At 43.9% G+C, this 19,834-nt stretch overlaps 1 protein-coding gene across 12 annotated transcripts in view; it reads right to left on the bottom strand.

Annotated features, from left to right (window-relative positions):
• Positions 1 to 19,834, bottom strand: part of ANK3 (ankyrin 3) — a 347,448-nt gene that overhangs the window by 82,740 nt on the left and 244,874 nt on the right. For all 12 annotated transcript variants that reach the window (XM_063406078.1, XM_063406085.1, XM_063406077.1 and 9 more), the window contains 6 exons: positions 17,820 to 18,017; positions 17,228 to 17,326; positions 16,417 to 16,515; positions 11,852 to 12,049; positions 9,302 to 9,400; positions 7 to 105 (listed from right to left, as the gene is read on the bottom strand). In XM_063406078.1, the coding sequence (XP_063262148.1) occupies positions 7 to 105; positions 9,302 to 9,400; positions 11,852 to 12,049; positions 16,417 to 16,515; positions 17,228 to 17,326; positions 17,820 to 18,017 (792 nt within the window). The remainder of the gene's footprint in view (positions 1 to 6; positions 106 to 9,301; positions 9,401 to 11,851; positions 12,050 to 16,416; positions 16,516 to 17,227; positions 17,327 to 17,819; positions 18,018 to 19,834) is intronic.

The raw sequence follows: 19,834 nt of genomic DNA on the forward strand, positions 1-19,834 counted from the left end.
ACTCACCTTCGTCTTGGCGTTCACCTTCGCCGAGTGCTGCAGCAGGAAGTTCACGACCTTTATGTTCCCGTAGTGGCAGCCAACGTGCAAAGGAGTGTAGCCCATCTGGAACGAACACCGGCAGTTAGTAAATGGGAGTATCCCACGTGTGCCCTCATTAAAAAAAAAAAACAGGAATAAAAAAGCAAGCAGGCGTGAAACAGGAAAAATCTCATTAAGCTTTATTTCTTTGGACTAAGTGAAAAATCTTTCAGCCTCGGAAAAAATCACACTTCTCATGAAAGTCAATAGAAGTGCTCAGTGAGTACTTGCACCAGCTCCCTCAGTGCCTTCAGGTGGATGCCATCTGAACCCACAGACGTGTGTGTGTCTCTAGGTGGTGTAACATGTGGCTGACCATTTCGCCTTGGATTATGGAGGCTTCTCTCTACTCCCCACCCATCTCTTCCAGCTCACGAGGCTGGGTACCTGGAGAACAACTGGCCTTACTGTTACAGACTGAGGCAAAGAAGGTCATTGAGTACATCAGCCTTCTCCTTATCCTTTGCCAACACATTTCACCCACACCAATAAAGGAGGGAGATTCTCAGCCCTCCTTTTTTGCTACTGTATTCATAGAAATGTTTTTGTTGTCTTACAGCAGTGGACAGATTAGGTTTTAGCTGGACTTCATCCTTCTAATTTTCATCCTGCATAACCTCTCAACATCCTTGTAGTCCTCCCGAGTGGCCGCCCCTTCTTCCAAAGGTCACAAACTCTCCTTTTTTTCCTGAGTTCCAGCCAAAAATCTCTGCTTAGCCAGGCCAGTCGTTCCCTGCTGGCTCATCTTTTGGCACACAGCAATGGCCTGCTTCCACACCTCTGAGATTTCCTTCTTGAAGCACATCCAGCCTTCCTGGATTCCTTACCCCCTCAGGACTGGCTCCCAAGGGATTCTCTCAACCAGTCTCCTAAACTGGCCAAAATCTCCCTTTGGAAGGTGGCAGCTCTGCTGAGCCCCCTTCTCACTTCTCCAAGAAACAAGAACTGCCATTTTGGGATCGCTGTGCCCAGGACAGCCTCTGACCATCAGCTCAGCCCCAGTCCTACTTTGTTACAAACACAGGTCCAGCAGGAGCCTTCCCTGGCTGACTCCCTCACCAGCTGTGTTGGGAAGTTCTCTTCCACCACTCCAGAAACCTCCTAAACTGTTCCCTCTCTGCTGTGCTGTACTTCCAGCAGACAGCTGGTAAGGTGAAGCCCTCCAGGAGAACAAGGGCCATGGATTGTGAGGTTTCTCCCAGCTGCTCAGAGAATGTTTCACCTGCATCTTCATCCTGGTTGGGTGGTGTGTAACAGACTCACACCGTGATGTCTGCCTTGTTGGCCTTCCCCAGTTCTTAACCATAAACGATCTGGAACTAGACCCAAAAGCCAACCTTGTGGGTAGAAACACTGAAAGCTGGGCTGGTGTTGTATTGACCAGGCACCTGCTGCTCCTATCAGTGTTTAAAGGTGGAAAAAATGCCTTTGCTTTCCTGCTCTGAAAATAAAAACCAGGTGCCTGGAAGGCAGAAGCACACAGGTCAAATCTGCAGCCTGTCATCCTGCATTTTAACATCCATGTCAGTGAGGTGTGCTCAGGTCAGATAACTTGGTCAAAAGTACCAAGGAGTTAAGTCCAAAGTCAGTCTGGAGTTTAGGAGCCAGCACTACACATGTTCAAACCACCAAGACAAAGCTGCTCACGAGAAAGAAAGAAAGAGAAAACCTCTGATGTGAGTTATTTCCACTAGAAGGAACTCTCAAGTGTCCATTGGTTTACACACACCATCTTTTTTATGTCACTTTGCCTCTGGTACAACTTCACACAAAGTTACCTCATTTCAGCTGTATTAACACATGCTAGGAGATGGTAGCTGTGACAGTTACTTTAAATTAGGGTGTGTCATTCACTTCCAGTTAATGATATACCCTTTGCCATCTAAAGACATGACTAACTTTGACAACCAGGATGAGTTAATCAGTGCCAGAAACAGCACTGAATCAAAATTCCATTGGCATCAGCAGAATGAAATTTTCTGCTGACTTATGTGAACGTTGGATCAGATGCAAAATGACTGCAAGGAACTTTTCCTGCACAGAATAATAGCCCACAGTGGTAAGGGCCGGAGCAGTAGCTTAAATGTAATCACGAAGTGAACACATGGAGCTCATCTTACAGATATTGTTAGTTTAGGGTTGGCCAAATAACTTCCTGTTCCTAGGAGTGCCCAGAGTCTGACTCTGACAGAGTTCCCTGAGTCCAGAGTCTTGATTCTTCAGCAGAATGATGACTCACAGTCATGTACCTCAAACACAGCTTCTACAGCCCCTGCCTCTACATGGGCCAAAGATAAACTCAGATTAAAGGATGGCCAAAGCTATCAAAACAGTTCAAAAAACAGTTAAAAAAAAAAAAAAGGCTGTGAAACCTCTTCCTACAAAATCCTAATTCTCTTCTCCCCCTTCAAAATACAGGCCTCCTAACATGAGCAGCAAGGTCAAAAAAAAAAAAATCAGCATAAAACTAACTGGAGAGATGAAATCCAAAGTCAAGGACCACCTGCCGAGAACCCCCTGCTAATAACCCTAAAACATTGAAATCTGGAGCATATCAGAGAGCCAGGACCAGCTGATGTCAGCTTTCCCTTTGAAGTGATCCGTAAAGGCTCCTCTCCAGCCTGTAACAATGAATACTGAAAGAGGAGCTCTCAACCCCTCGATATTTACTGCAGTGCAATGACAGTTTCCCTCTAGAAAGGTGAACACAGAGACTGACACGTGGTGCCTTCAAAAACGCCTGGAGGAGCAATCACTGATGCTCTTTGCCACTCCTGACCAGCCTGCTGTTCAAACCAGAGACTAAGTGAAACCTTCTCCTCCCTCTCCTCCCAATTAATGGTGGAACCCACGACATTACCAGAGTCACAGCTCAGCTGAATGAGAATGTGAATGTGAATGTGAAGGAGGCTTTTCTGAAGCTCTGGTGCTGCTGGCCTGGCCGTGTGTGGCAGCTGGAGGGGCGCACACTGAAAGGCAGCTCCTGCCACAGGCACCGCACGTGTCCCCAGGAGCCACACGGGCACCTGCCCGGCCCGGTGGCAGAGCACCAGCCCCCTGCCCGAGCTCCTTGGAGGGTCTTGGGAGCTTTGCTTTGAGTTTGCCTGTGGACATCTGTGTCAGGTGCTGTTTGGGGAGGCAGCGCCCGGGCGCTGGCAGCAGAGGGACAGAGATGTGACACGGCGTGGCACAGCTGGCCGGGCGCGCTGCCCCAGCACGCTGCAGGGACATCTGCGTGCTCACAGCCAGCAGCACGGACAGGAGGGCACTGGGCAAGTAAAACCAGCCAGAAAAATGCCCTTCCAGTGCCTGAAACCCGGAGGAGATCCTTAATTCCCAGATTCCTGCATTCAGCTCCTCCTAGCTCAGGAAGGCGCAACAATGGTATCCCAAGATCCCCACCTAAACCAAGGTACTCTACAGACAGATTCTGCAAGTACACAATTAAATTAACACTAAAATAGTCATTCTCAAGGCTACTTGAGCTTGCTGCTTTCATTCTCTATAGAAAGGTGCCCAGGAGGTTAAAATATTTTGCTTCAAAAGATATTAATGATTAACCCACCCACACACAAACAAACAAAACCCCAAAACAACAAAAACCCCACTAAAAACCACCAAAAAACAACAACAAAGCCATCAAGACAAACAAACAAAAAACCCCCAACAAAACAAACGAACAAAAACCCCCAAAAGCAAAAACAAAACAACAAAACCCAGTGCACAATTATATAAATTTCTGCACAGCAGTTGAGGTTTAGTTATAATTACTGGAAAAGCACTAAGGGATTCAGGAGGCAGCCTAATATTGAAAAAGTTACTTCCAGGAAAACCAGGGCTTTTGTTTAACACAGCTCTAACAGACATCACCTTCTGGCTGTTTTAAAGAATGAGCAGCAACAGGGGAGTTAGCAGCTGGGAAGGGTTTATCAAAAGCTACAAGAATAGGTGCCAAGAAAGAAGAAAATCAGAAATACTGAACTTTTCATTTCTAATGGAACACAAAGAATCCCTTATTCTCTTGCCCTTCAGTTTTTACATTTGAGGGGAATTATCAGAAGTCTTGTATATCATGTCAGTGTATTACTTTAATATCCTCCACTGGCAATAACCATAAATCTTAACAGCTTGAATCACTGCATCTTTCTAGTCATGCTGACTCTCAAGCTGCTCAGTTTTTGTTTTTCTGCTGTAAATGTCAGACAATGAAGCTACAGGATTATTGTTTATAGGGCTGGAAATTGCTTTAGATCCAAAGATCACAAAGGCCTGACTGAATGAAACAGGCAAACCTGTGTACACAGACAGACACTTCCCTGCTTTGCTGAATCAGGACCTAACACGTTGCAGTACCTAGCAAAGGTTCATTATTGCACATTATTAGGCTGGAAATTTCCATAGCAACATCTTGATAACAACTGAGCATGTACAAAGAGCCAAGGAGAGGCAGATAATGCACCATGAAGATATACTGAAGACACCTGTATTGGAGAGTTTGTTCTGTATGAAAAGGATTTTTCTCAATTGTACTTCCCTGCCTCCCTGCCTCCTTCTTATCTCTTCCTGCATTTGAAAATTAGATATTCCAGTGGAAAAGCTGGACTGCTGTTATGAACTCAGGCTGCTGTGGGGCTCCTGTCAGAACAGAGCAGGCAGACCTGAATAAATCTGAAATAAAAATCCCAGCTCAGCCTGCAGAAGAACATCATGACCTCTCAGCCACCATTATCTCCTACCAAAACTACAGTTTTAGAAATAAAGGACAGTTTAATACTGGCTTTGTTTCCCAGACAGCCATCAGCCAGGGACTGAGAGAGCATCAGCTCCCCCAGGGCAGGCCCAACACCAGGAGCAGTGCAGTGACTGACTAAAAACCTGCACTGAAATAAAAGCTCCAAACCCTGCTTTTCATCCTTGACTGAACCAGCACTTTTCCCTCAGCCTTCCTTTGCCAGGCCACCGAGTCCTGCTGTATCCTACAACTACACCCTCCAACGGGATCAAGAGTGGAAAAATGACCTGTGGAGACCTGCTGAGCCATGAAACAATGTGTACTCGTGCCAGCCACCAGCACAAAAGCCCTGAAACAAAAGCAACATCACATGCACCAGGACAGCTTTTCACACTCAGCATGACCACCAGGGAAGGGATATCTGCTCGAAGCCATGGCTTCAGACTGATTTACAGCTCCCAATATTACTGTGAAGGGATGAGCATGCCTTGGGTTAAGCATGAGACTGCATAGCACATTTTCAGCACCAAAAACTCTTCAGCATACCTAGATTCAGGCAAACAAATGCAATGTCAGAACAGACAAGAGCTGCTGCCTTTGCTGCAGGACACTAACATGACTCCTGTGAACACCAAATTCAATCATTAAAGCTCTCTAAATGTGAAGGGTTTTGAAGCAGCTCAAACTTCACCACCTGAAATGTATTTTCTAATGTGGCTGAGTCAAAACCACGTAACAAAATCTCATTTTCAAGTGGTAGGAGCAACCTTATGGCCTCTCAGGGACTAGTTCTGGCCTGCTACACCAATGTTGTTTACACTCCAGCACTGATTTAGACTCCTGCAGCTCTGGGATTAGAGGCTATTTAGTTAATTGAGGCAGCAAAACCAGAAGGATCCCAGAACACTATTAATAAATGGACTTCATAACCAGCAGCTATTCTTTCTCTCATGCCTTTTTCTACTACAAAGGTCAGGGAAAAAAAACCTCTTAGGAGGGAAACCACCCCAAGAGAGACCCACAGATGCAATTGCTCACATCTGAGAGCAATTCTGAAAATGCTCCTAAGTTATATAGCCAGAATTGTTCCTAATCATACAGACTAATCCCCTGTAGAAGTGATTTTCTGCAATACTGGATTTTTTTTCTTCCCTGCTACAGCTTCAAGAAGCAAGATGTGTTTCTGCCCCACCTTCTCCTTTACCACCTGAAGACTCCCCAGAGTGTGAGCAGGGTCAGAACTCCCATGTACCAGAACTGCAGACTAGATGTTTTCACAGGGAGGGTAGGTTATATATAAATGATGACTAAAGAACATGTACCAGACGAGGAAGATGATAGTTCATCAGTCCCTACTCAAGAGTTCAGTGACCTAGTGATGTTAAGTTAAATGATATGGAATGTTCTCCCTCTATTGACAGGTACTGTGCTGGAGGGACATAACCTGTGTTTGCTTATCCCGAGAAAATGAAAAATATGATGAGGAGGGAAAATAAATAAAATCAACAACAAAAAGCTCTAGTGAACAGTCATCCACGCCCCAAAAACTGAGGTAAGAAAAGCACTTGGATGTGAAATGGGAAGAAAACAGAAGGTCAGTGGTGACACTGCTGGTAGCAGAGATCCCCAACATCATGTCACTCTGAGCTGTGCTGCTTCACTGACTTCTGAGGCACGGGTGGCCACATCTCTGCTGCTCTGTGTCCAAAGGAATGAATCCAAACTGGACATGCTGGACAGGATCGTGCAAACATGCAAGCATAGCAACAGGGCCTCCAAAGCCAGCTCAGCTGTTGCTTATCTCGTCCCTCAATGCCTCTGGTTTTAGAGGCAGCATGTACAGTTAATCCACCTAAATGGGAGAGCTTGGAACTACAGAGCTGCTGTTTTACAAGCCAGTCATCTACCCTTCACCTGGATAGAACACGAGGTCAAAGTATGGCCATTCTTATGGCATAACATGTTCCCTTCATTGTGGAAATTCAGGGTTTCTCAGTCCTTTCCTAAGGAACTCCAGATGATAATCAGTTTATCCAGAAACTATTCCCTGTTAAAACCCCGGCCCTGCATTGGCATTTTCCTTACATCACAGGCGGCAGCAGGCAGATATCTGGCAGATATCTGGCAGACACCCTCCATGTGGCTGACTGTGCAGCCTGGAGGGCTCACTGCTGCACAAACCCAGCAGATGGGACCCTGCAGAAGCCAGGGGAAAAGCACCGAGCTCATGCCAGTGCATAAACTCATTCCACTCTGACAGAATCCTGCAAGGCATGTGGGCACTCTTCTCCCAAGGAGCAGACAGTGCCCTGCAGCAGGGAGGATTAACTAGTAGGGTGGACAGGAGGACAAGCTGTTGTGGGTATTTTTCTCCACAGAAGCCTACAGGATGAAGAATTTCCCCACACAGGTGACTTCTTACACTCCAAAGCAGTCCTGCTTAAATTCAGCATGGCTTCACCCGAGTCCCTGAGCCACTTCCTAACAATTATGGGGCAATCCCATGGAAACAAGAGTGTTCTGGGAAACTGTTCTTTATTCAGACTAATTACACATATAACTGAGGAATGAGGGTGAACAACAAGGGATTGACTTCTGTCTTCTTTAAAATTATATGACTGTTACTGATGGCTGGATTCATGTTGCACACAGTCAAATATGTTTTCTCCCCATTCTACCTAATGATTAGGTCCATTTTCAGAGATGCAATTAAGAAATTCAGCTCCACACAGAGGAAGCCCGTGAATGATAAACTGAAGCCCCTTTTCCATGTGTCTCTACAGTCACTTGCCTGCTCCACCACGTTGCCAGGCCTGAATCTGAGCACGGAGCTCCTGCAGCTGCCCCAGGCTGTCCCTGGGCCCCAGCAGACGTCCCCTGCCTGCCTCTCAGCTGTGACAGTGCTTCAGATGTTTCCACCACCCTAATGTGACTAAAAGGCCACTGCAGCCCAGAATGGGATCCTGTTTGGGCACCGGAGAGCCAGCAAAGCAAACACGTGTGTCTGCCTGCACCTGTCAGTATAAATGTCTCCTTGGACTGCTTGCTATTTGTGGGACAGAGGGGCAGAGGCAAACACTCAGACAAGTGGGATGGCTTGGGAGGTGACTCAGCTCTGACCAAGTTAAAAGAACAGGTTCTGCAGTGTCCTGCTGCTGAAACCAAAACCAGGTAGAAACTTTCTCTAGGAGGACAACCACATTGATCTGAGGAAATTGTGCAAAGAATGAATCAGGGCAGAGCTCATCTGCTACTGGGTGATCTGGCAGATAAGAACCCTGATTGATTCATCTTTAAAATACAGGCTGAGGATATGTTACCAAAGTATAAACTTAGAACTCTGATTGATTCATCTTTAAAATACAGGCTGAGGATATGTTACCAAAGTATAAACTTAGAACTCTGATTGATTCATCTTTAAAATACAGGCTGAGGATATGTTACCAAAGTATAAACCTGGAGAAGCTCCTGGGATTTAAGCAAAACTATTTCAGGTTTATGTTAGGATAATGTTATTGAAGTCAGTAGCTGGTACAGTTGGAATTACACTGTAGAGAAATCAGATAACAATGACTTTTCCCTCTGCCACAGATTATAATGGGCTGAGCTGCAGCCAGACACGGTGATGGACTCAGCCCTTTCTGAGCTGCCAGTGTAATGTGATAACAGTGCTGGACAGTCTGACACACCTGGACATTCCTGGGATGTGAGCTCACCACCTAACTCGTGGCATACACCTAGCAGAGAGCTGGGAAAGCCACAACTCTGCAAGAGAGTGCAGGTCAGATGGTGAGACCTGGTTCATTCAGCTGATTGGATCTGCTGCAGTCCAAGGATTTGATCTCAACTGATTTCTTGCCCAGCTAAAGGAATGCCTCCAAGATCCAGACAATACATGAGGAATGTAAGTGTAATCAACACTGAGATCATTATCATTAAATTCTGAGCACTGTACACCATTAGGGAGCTTAAAACCATTTCTGCAAAAGGTCTTTGCTTCAGGACATGGATCTTCAAAAGCGATGCTGTGAAGTGGGAGGTGTCATCACTGGGGGTCTCAAAAGCCACCCCAAGCATTTTGAAAATCAAGGTCTCTTACTTAGGAGCCCAAATATTTAGGCAAAGCTATTTTTAGGCAAGTAAATCTGAAATGGACCACCACTGCATATATATTTCATATTAGATAACAGTTTCCTTACTCAAAAACTGGATCAATCCACTTACCTTCAGTGAAGCACAATAACAGGATACAACCTAAATTGATCTAAATATTTGGTGAGAAATAACCTTCCTGCTCAAAGGTTGAGCTTGACATTAAACACCCAAGTTTATGTGCCTTCAGTTTTCAGAATATATTCTGCAATGATTTATTACGAGGAATGTTTCTCTGCTGCGATTTCAGTTTCACCCTGAAATCAATTCCCAGCCCTGTCTAGAGGCTCCCGCCTCCCTGGAAGGAAATATTTCATGTGACAGTGGTGTTCATACCTTTGTCTGTGCATCAACAGCAGCTCCCTGGTTCACCAGAACCTCTGCTACATTGACCCTGTCCTCTTGGGCAGCCAGGTGGAGGGGCGTCAGTCCACTCTGTAATTCAGAGACAACAAGTAACCATCCCCACAGGAGACACTTAACTACTAAAATCCAAATTCAGGTATCAGTTAGACTCTAAACATCTGACTGAATTTAAACAAGTTACACACTCCACTTTCACTGTGTAAGGTGCTCTGTAATCTGCAGGTAAGTACAGTTCAAAAGCCAGGAAGATGATGTTTCCTCAAGACAAGGAACATTTCTCCATGCAGTGCTACATGTGGGCCAGCAAATTAGAGCACTTTAAGGAAAAGTCACATAGTATTTTTTACCTCCTGATTTACTTCATTATAATGAGTCAGACTTGAAAAGCAATACTGAATAATGATTCAATATTTATACTTCTGCAAGTTTTTACATTCACTCAGTTTTATCCTTACCTTTTACTCCTCTACTTGATAATTTTCAGACACAAACACAAAAGAATAAAACTGCATTTCTCTGAGATCAGACCCATTTCTCTCTGCTCAGGGAGTATACAGACTTGATAGAAAATGCATCCTGATAGTAATTTTTTCTTATTTAAAACTCAAGATCTAAATATCTTCAGAAAAAAACCTCAGAAAATGATTAAACTTTCTGCCACAATAATGGAGGTAGAAAATAAAAGGGGAGGGAGAGAGAATCTGCTGAGGAGATGTTGTTAGGAATGAGAAAGAATATCCTTTACTTGCAAATTAGGGTTAATTTTCTCTCCTGTTCCTACTGCCTTTAGCACCAAGGACAGAAGAGCAAGTGGCAGCAGTTGTCCCTTGGCACACTGGGCAGGAACACTCACTAAGTTTCCTCCCCCTGAACCCAAATCCACATCCACGTTGCACTCCCTACCAAGGCCAGTTATTTTGAGAGGGTCCCACTGCATTTCAGTCCAAAATGCAATCCTGATGATAACACAGCTTAGGTGGGTAACCTTACACAAATATGTAACAATAACCAACTATAAATTACCTAATGGAGCCTGGATGTTAATGGCCAAACCTTTTAGAAAGGTTTAATTAGTGCTCAGTATGGGGGCTCTGAGTGTGCAGCTCCAAACCATTCTGTGGGCCCTGAAGAAATGAATGCTCTTTTTATTTCCTTTGCAAAAATGCAAAACTCAGAAGTCAGTGGGCTTTAAAAATCTGGTTTCAAATGTAGAGGTGCTGTGCTCTGAAAAAATGTGCATCCCTGAGAGAGTGTGGAGGGGAATTACTCCCCAAAGGTGGTGTTATCAGCACAATGAGAAACTGGAGATTACAGCTGAACAGATGGAAGCATGCTGCAGGTAATTAACCTCTGGTGGCACTGAATCAATGTGCCAAGCACTTCAATCATGCTCCCTGTATTAGCCTCAGCAGCAAAATGGGATAGCCAAAGGCTGCAGAACATGTACATGCAAATTTCCTTGTGGAAATTGGTCCATCCTACACTGCATAAGCCCACGCACGATTGAGACTTGTGGGGGGAAAAAAATCCTCATCTGCAAGGGAAGTTTTCTGAAGGAGGACCCACAAGTAATCAAATTTGAAAGCCTGAAGCAGGAAAACACAGCAGCACTGTGCAGGAACACCTACTGCTTCAGAGGATACTGACTCTTCCTATCTGTTGAGAATAAGAAATATTTTCCATGAAAAAAAATTTCTATTGCCTCTCTAGTCTAGCCACAAAAATCCATACTGAAACTGCACTTGCTAATGTCAAATAACAATGTCTAGTGGGGCATTTAAAGAATTAAGGCTGCACATTTGCTAGAAATATTACTATAGAGCAGACTTAATAGCCTATGAATTCACACATAAACTAATAAAATACATCAACTTTCCTACCACCAGGAGGAATTACACCAAAAGTCACTGTGGGCTAAGGAACATACCCTAGGGAGGAAGAATCACTTATACTGAGGAACAAAATCTCAGACAAGGTTGCTGTTATTATCCCATTAAAAAAGTCACCATCCCCAAGCAAGTCAGCTGTTACCATTAGGTGGTAGAATTTGTTACCATTCAATGGCACATGTTACATTTTTTTGTTATAAAATATTATAGTGCTAAAAATGTTAGAGTTACAAAAAAAACCCACAAAAAACCCACAAAAAGATATAGTAAATGTTACAATTACCCACGTAACAATTGAAAAATGGGCAGGCATATTCCTAGAGGCTGATAAATGACAGTGCCAGCCCCTGTGGGGAAGAAGATATTTTCTCTCCGGCCATGTTTTGGCAGGCTAGCATAAATTAATGCTGGATTAATAAATGCCACTGCAGCATGTGTTATCACCAAACCTTGGGTGATAAGTACAAAACACAGCTCACTCAGTGTGACACAGCACACTGCCCTTTGCTAGGAGAGACAACGATGTGCCTTCAGACTCCAGCACGTGCAGAACCCCAGTGGATTAATTAACTTAATTGCAGGGCCCTCTCCTTCTCATCACCTTTTGGCACCGGGCAGGGGGAGCGCTGACCTTGTTGCTGAGGTTGACGTTGGCGTTCCTGGAGAGCAGCAGGGACACCATGTCCACGTGGCCGTCCTGGGAGGCGAGGTGCACGGGGGCGATGCCCTGCCGCGTGACGGCGTTGGCGTCCGCGCCGTACTCCAGCAGCGTGGTGGCTATGTCCATCTGGTTCTTCTTGGCAGCGATGTGCAGGGGTGTGTAACCATTCTGCCAACAGAAAGCACCTCGGTGAACAACTGTCTTGCGTTATGTAAGCAAAAAAAAAAAAAAAAAAAAAGTGTATTCTATTTCATCTGTTGAAAGCAGTTGGGGAGGTTTTTTCTTTATCTCTTGTAACTCCAGGGGGGAAGGAGTGGATGCCTGCTGATAACAGCCCAGCTGTTAAACCAGGTGGGGCAGTGTCTTATCTCTTCCACCACTGTCCACCCTCGGGGATATCTGCTGTTAATGGGCCATTGAGGCTCACCAGTGACTGACACATTACATCATCCCATTGGGAGATGCTCCACCCAGTGGGGAAGAGCCAACCATTCCTACCCAGATAAAAACTGAGATGTAGGAACACCAAGCAGCCAGTTTTCCACTGGATTCCTAGAGGAAGATCAGACCCAACTCACCACCACTGGACTCCTTCTACCCCAACAGAAACCATATCTGTTTCACCAAGAGAATTTCTATGGACTGCTTCCAACACCCCGAACAGGGTGTCAGGTCATATTTCTGATTCTCTCAGGTTTTCTAGGGTTTGTTTGTTTGTTTTTGTACTTCTACATTTGTATTTTTAATATTTCTAGTAAAGAACTGTTATTCCATTTCCCAAAACTTCACCTGAAAGCCCTTAATTGCAAAATTATAATAATTTGGAGAGGGGGGAGTTTACATTCTCCATTCCAAGGGAAACTCCAGTTTTCCCTAGCAGACATCTGTCTTCTCAAACCAAGACAACAAGGTGATAAATCACTTTTCTGTACCTACCTAACTCTGAATAATTATGCCACTAGTCCTAAAAATTCTGTCAAACACAGTCAAATACAATGTTAACAAACTGTGTGAACCAATTTTTTTGAAAGTACTGCTACAAAGAGGAAGATTCTAGAGTAAATTTTCAAATTTGGGGAAAGCTATCTTTTCAGGAAAGGACAATCTATAGAAATAGGAGTTTGTGTTTTGTTTCACAGACATTTGCTCCTTTTCCTTAAATGTACATAAAATCTTTAACAAACAGAAAAGCAGGATGTGTGCTCATAACTCAGAACAGCTGTTATTGTTTGGGTTTTTTTCCCATTTCCCAGTGTGAATGAAAGCATTATGTACATGAAATATGGCCTTTCTTTCAGCATTTACCCTAAACCTTACTGACAAGCTGGTTTTTTGCAGATCAAGGGAAAACTGAAAGCACATAACTTCAGAGTCATGCATTCCTTATCTTTTTATTCCTTCCAATATGTGCACCTAGGGAGCCCACTACTAAAAATAAAGATGCAGTACCTATTGCATGATACGATTTTTCAACTCTAAAAAAAGACGGGCAGGAAATAGATAAATGGAGATAAAGAATAACTGATCGGCACACAAATACCAAAACTCTGATGGAGGTATGGCCAGTTTTTGGTACAGATTACAATGACTGTTTAGCCAAGAACTTCCTGTCTTTCAGAAATGTCATTTTCAAGCAAATGACAAATGTGCACATATCTGCATGTGACAAAGGGACAAGGTGCATAAACATTTTTGTATTTTTGTATTTTTGTATTTTTGTATTTTTGTATTTTTGTATTTTTGTATTTTTGTATGGTACTATAAGCACCATTTGCATCTCAGATTACCCAGCCCAATAAAATCCACCTAAAGGCTCAAAGTATTCACCTGCCTGGGCTCCTCCCTGCACCAGGGCTGGTCTAAAAAGGAAGGGAGGTCACAAGAGATGCAGAGCAGTGCAGGTATGAGCAAGGAATAAATGCATGGAGGCTCACAAATGATTACAAGAGAGCCTTAATAGGAACCTGGCAGCAAGAGATGCACAGCACTGGTTTCATATGGACAAGGTTGTGTAACCTTCAGAATTCAATTCAGATTCAGTTCAGATCTTGGATATTAAGGTATCTGAAAATGATACTCAGGAAACACAGTGCTACAATCATTAAAAGAGGCACATGGCCACTGAATTTTCACTTTGAAGGTAAAGTGCTTTAGGAAAAACAAACATAATCCTCTCCCTTAAGACTTCCTGCATGATATTGCCATGTAAAACAACCACTGCCACACGAGCACCTAATAAATCCTAAATATTACATGCTAAATCCTGCATATCTGCTAAAACATAACTCCTTTAAATGGAGCTCATATTACATTATATAAAATAACAAATGCAGTTTCCAAGCCTTTTCCTCAGAAATGGGCATATATTGCTTTCAGTGGACTGGACAGCAGTAGGTTGCCAAGAGAAGGCAAAAAGAGAGCTGAAAAATAAAAGCTGAAATTCAGCTCAGTCCCAATTTTCCTCTTCTCCTCATAAGGGCAGCACTCTGTCACTATGCATAGATGAGAAAGGAACAGAGAAGTTTAGGAAGGGTATTGGGTTATTCTGGTTGCCAGGAAAAAGAGTGGAAAAAGGGAAAATGGTTAAAGGTGAAGGGACAGAGGAAAACTAAGGCTTTGAGGATGATGTGGTGAGGAAGAAAGGCACTGTGAAGTGGATGCCAAATTCAAATTGGGGATAAGCTGCATGTGAAATTAGGCACAATGAAAGAGAAGAATGGTTCATCAGAATATCTGTACCACAGCACTGTACTCTGACATGCCCATTTCCCATACCCTGTCACTTATCACTCCTCAAGGAAAATTTTGCTGGGCTCAGCTAAGAGCCACTCTTAAGATCAGCATTAAAGACAGTGGTGTCACAGGAAAGGCAACTACTGATGAAACTAACTGTGGAGCCAGTGATGAGATATGACATAACATTTATTTACTGGACCACATTTCCAAAAAGCACAGGAAATCATCTGCTGTTACCAACATCATCTTTCGGATGAGTGCACAGTGGGTGCCTGAAGCAACCAACATGTTGTGGGGAATTTTATTTAGTATTGACGCTCTGCTTGCTGCTGCCCTGCCTCACTTGCTGCAGAACACTAACAAATGCTTTCTTTTAGGCACACTTACAGCTGGCACTTGGAGGCCTGGAGTGGCAGCTGCAGAACTGTTCTGTTACAGATGGGGAGGCTGAGGTGACCTGAGATGGGGTTGTGCAGTGCTGTACCACAGTCTGTGGGGCTTCCACCTGCGTTTGGACTTGCTGCAATCCCTGCCCCTGCAGGATGCACGGCTCCCACTGGAAGCTTCTTTCAGGGAAAACTGGGTCAGTGCCTTCTCATCCTCTCCAGAAGGCCCTTTCTTCCCCCCAGTGGCATTTGGGAATGCTGTGTTGCAGTAGTGAAAGATCAGAGACCACTCTAGCTGCCCCCCGGGGCACTGCTCTGGCAGATTGCCACTATCGACAGTATTGACTTTAAACTGGCCATTGCTGCTGGCAGTCCTTGTTTATTTAACTTCCCCCTCCTTGCACTACAAACTCTGGGACCTACCATGCTGGCACACTCCATCCTCTCCTTCAGCCCTGCAGAGGGCCTCCAGTGCCACGGCTGCACTCAGCCACGCATGAGAGGAAGGCAATCGAGGAGTGCTGCCCCTCTAACTGCAACACTGGCTTTTCCACTAGCTCTCCTTTCTCCAAAAGGTTTGGGTTTTTTTTACAGCGATTTAAGAAAATTATCTGGGTTGTTTCAAATGACGTATTTACACTGCACTTTACCTGCTTTAACCTACATATGCTTCCATCCTGCTTTACCCAATGGTCCTGTTGAAATATCGATTATACTTTGATTGATTATAGTATTTATCATTCCCATACTTAAAACTGGGATCCACAAAAGAAATAGACAGTTTAAGCTTATTTAAATTCCCTTTGTTCTATGCACTACCAGAATAAATTTACATATTCATTCTTTTATATCCTCTGAAACCTTACACTGGCTATTGTCTTGCCTACAGTAAATTACAATCAAAGCAGGGCTGTGACTAGTTTTAATTCTTGCCAATCCATTTACACTAGGGAAGAAGTATTGTGAAGCACATGATTAATTACATATATTGTGCTGAGAAACTTATCTCACCTCAGATGCCATCCTGTGGCACAAACAGAAGTACCCCTGTACAGCTGGGCTTTAACCCCAAGCTTGCCCTGCACAAATCTTAAGATGCAATGATACAAAGTTGGCTAGCTTGGAGTAGTTACTGAAGAGGCTGGACAAAAGAAAGCAAGGCTCAGTATTTTCTGAGACTGAAACTGGTGATTTAAAGTGCTTCTGCATCTTCATTTGCTTTTTAAAATTGCTATTTTATTCACCTGCAGATTATTCTAGCAGTTTTATGTGGATGTGATACATTAACGAACAAGGTCACTGAGCCTCCTGTAACTGCAAACACACACAGCCTGGAAAGAACAGGGCTGGACAGGGAAAAAAGGGACATAAAGAGCCTGGGTATTGTTTCCCCAGAGTGGGCAGTACTTGTACCTTGGGAGAGGCATGAGGTGAGGCTCCCTGGTCCAACAGGAGGAGGGCCACTTTTTGATTATCGTAGTGTGCAGCTACATGCAGTGGTGTTAACCCGCTCTAAAAACACACGCAGAACAAACAAGGGCTGTTACACACTCTCCGCAGGGGAAACTCAGGAGTTTGGAACATTCCAGCAGATAAGGTGAAAAAACACGTTTGTTACCCATTCATGTATCCAGAGCCTTTGGGAACTTGTAAAATCAAAAAATAAAACAGATTTGGAAATCCTTCCCGAGCTGTGAAAGCCCCATTCACTTTTCCCAGGGCAGATGGACAGAGAAGCACATATCTGTGCTGCCCCCAGGGTAAGGAGGTCACACCCTTGGCAATGTTTTCCTTTTACTGCCCCTTGCATCTATAAAAATCCAAGCTGGGCTGGTTTAAAAAGCTTGAAGTCCTATTGGCCTTTGCCCCCCACCCCCTCCCCATCATGGGACCTGGGGAAGCAGGGCCAGCTACCCAAACACCCTGATAAGGACTGTAAATAGTCTGGGCAGGAACAGAGGGGAATGGTTTGTCTCCATTCCCCTGGATGTGAACACAGAGCACATCACTTTGTTGTCCATTAATGACAATAAAAGTCACTTTGTCAGGAGTTTGCTGGATCTTGGCAGCCCCAGCAGGGACTGGAATACCACATGAAACAAATTCCAGCTAAACCCAGGCTGTGGATACTAGTGTGATGGTAAGTGGGTAGGAGGACATTAATAAAATATTAGCTAGTTTGAGGTATTTGCTGTGCAAGTGGCAGTGGCTCCTTCTGTCCTACCTTTCCAGAAGCATCAGGAGATGCATTCTTCTGAAGCAGGAGGTTGGCTACCTCAATTTTCCCGTACTTTGCAGCCACATGTAGTGGAGTAAATCCTTTCTGTAAGAGAAAGCAGTAATATAGCAGTCCTGGGCACTCTTTCTCAGGGCAAGGTTTGTCTCTGATCTGCAAGGATGCAGTTATTTCCAACCACCCCCTTATGCAGCCCTGAGCACAGGCAGCAAGTCTGCACATTCCAAATTGCCCTGTGGGGTCGGAGGCCCTTCCCTTGCAAGGCAAAGCCCTACCTACATTAAACAAGGGAAGAGCCTGTTCCTTTCTTCACACTACGCAAGACCCAAGGGCAAGCCTATCAACACCCGTCTGGAATTTCTGCCCTGCATTCCTTCCATTCCAAGAAAATGCAGGTCTGATCACTGGGCTGTGTTATCCATCAGGTGCTGAGGTACAAGCTTGACTTTGTACCCTTTTAATAAAATGCAGCTCACACTCACACTGTATGTATTATGACTCTTGCAGCATTCCACTCACAAGCAGCCCTTGCTACAGGTATATTTTACAATTTGAGCTGTCCCTCCTGCAGCTTGCTTACCTTGGTGATGATAGACAGAGATGCACCATGATCCAAAAGAACAGAAGCTACATCTTCGTGCCCTTCCCGAGCAGAGAGGTGCAGGGGTGTGTATCCTGACGTGGTGGCTGCATTGGGGGATGCTCCCTGCTGCAGCAGCTGCTGCACGATGTCTGCTTTTCCCAGGCGGGCAGAAATGTGCAGCGGCGTTTGGTCATCCTAAACACAGAGGGAACCACACAGGCCTGTGTGAGATAACTGCACCTCTCATGGGCACACAAAAGATTTGCCCACGTTCTGTCACTTTTCAAAACTGCAGATGAGGGTTAACTCTATGAGGCCTTAGTTAGTGAATGTTGTACACTGGCTTTCTCTACCATATCATAAAGATACCTTGCTCTTTGTTAGTGCACCACAAAATATTCCAGACAGTGACACAATCCATAGAAATTAATAAATTTATCCATTTTCTTCCTTATTTGGATTTGCCTCACTTTGCTTTGCAGACCTTTCCTAAAACAAAGCCAGTGCTCACACCTTGATTTCTTCTATGTTTCTCAGCAACATTTAATGGCTCAATCAATTATTGCCTGGAAACTTGCATAAAGTATCATTATTTTTGTGCTTTTTAAAGTGGTGAATGATTGTTTGGTATTTTGCAGTTAACTTTTCCCTAGATGTAACTGATGATAGAGCATGCTGTGGAAATTGTCACTTTTCTCATTCAGAAGACAATAATCTGAAGAGCTTTAAGTATAGGTGTTTCCCTGTCATGAATCTTATGGTTTATTTGTTTTCCTTCACTGAAAATGTTAGGGTGTTGTGACCCTGTTCTGAGCATTTAAGAGATAATTTCTCACCTCTTCATTATTTGGTTTTGTATTTTTGTCATCCCCCTTTTCTCTTGTACAATCTTTGGATTAAACACACTATGACAACAGTATGGCCAAGCATCTTTCTCTCCCCATTTTCCCCTGCTGAATTTCCTACCCTTTGAGCACTGCTACCCCATGTCCTGCAGTTCTGGGCTGTTCTCTTCAAGGGAGACTTCATGCCCACCCTACAAGAGTGATTTTACACCTCTGGGTATAGGATGGGAGCATGCCAGGACATGCTGCTCCTCTGCAGGGCAATTCTCCTCTGACTGGGGGAGCATCTTTGTGGTTCTTAAATGATTCCAGTTTGTGCCTGTTTTCCACAGATTTCTCACAGCTGATGTTAGCACTAGTGTATTATCTACTGCTTGTATTTAGTTGTTATTTATGATAACAAACTGATCACAGGCAATGGCAGTTTGCACAAATTAAATCATTCTGTGAATTTACTCAGAAAATATTTGCATGACTGCTTCTGAGCACGAGCTGTTCACTTTCAAGACTGTCTTTGGAGATTTACAAACCACATGAATCAGTTCTATTGTCAGGCTCCTTGCAGATATAAAGTGTATCAGCCATAAATATTTAGTCAGAGTTCCTTATAAGTAAATAATCTTAACAGCAAACTTATTTGTGACCCAATTCACAGATAATTCCACAATGAAAAACAGTTTGGTTTTTTTTTAGGTTATATCTATTTTATGACCATTTGGGGAAAAAATATTTCCTGAGTATACCTATTAAGACTGCTATTTATTGCACCCATTTATCTCCTTGCCCTGCCTGTTTCCTGGAGCTCTTTGATAATTATGCATGTTCTTTCATGCCTTTTAGCTATTTCTTTTTCCTCCACCCTTACCTTCCTCAACTTTGCAATTGTTTCCTTTAGATGGTGCTCTTTAGGAGTCTAACTATTTTTGAATACATGCAGGCTGTTGCTCTAAGAACATGACAGGAGACACCAGAAACCAGGGGCTTCCAGTTCTGCTGAAATAAAAGCAGATTTGAGAAATTCCTCTCCCTCCTTAAGCCCCACTTTAAAAATAAACCTCTTCAAACACATGATAATTTATATTAAAAACTGGGATGGTATCAACCTGACACCTTCTGCCTTGTCTCTTACAGATCACTCATGGCTACAGTAAGAGGGATATAACAAAG

This window comes from Prinia subflava, chromosome 9 (assembly GCF_021018805.1).
Source record: "Prinia subflava isolate CZ2003 ecotype Zambia chromosome 9, Cam_Psub_1.2, whole genome shotgun sequence".
NCBI classification, from domain to species: Eukaryota; Metazoa; Chordata; class Aves; order Passeriformes; family Cisticolidae; genus Prinia; species Prinia subflava.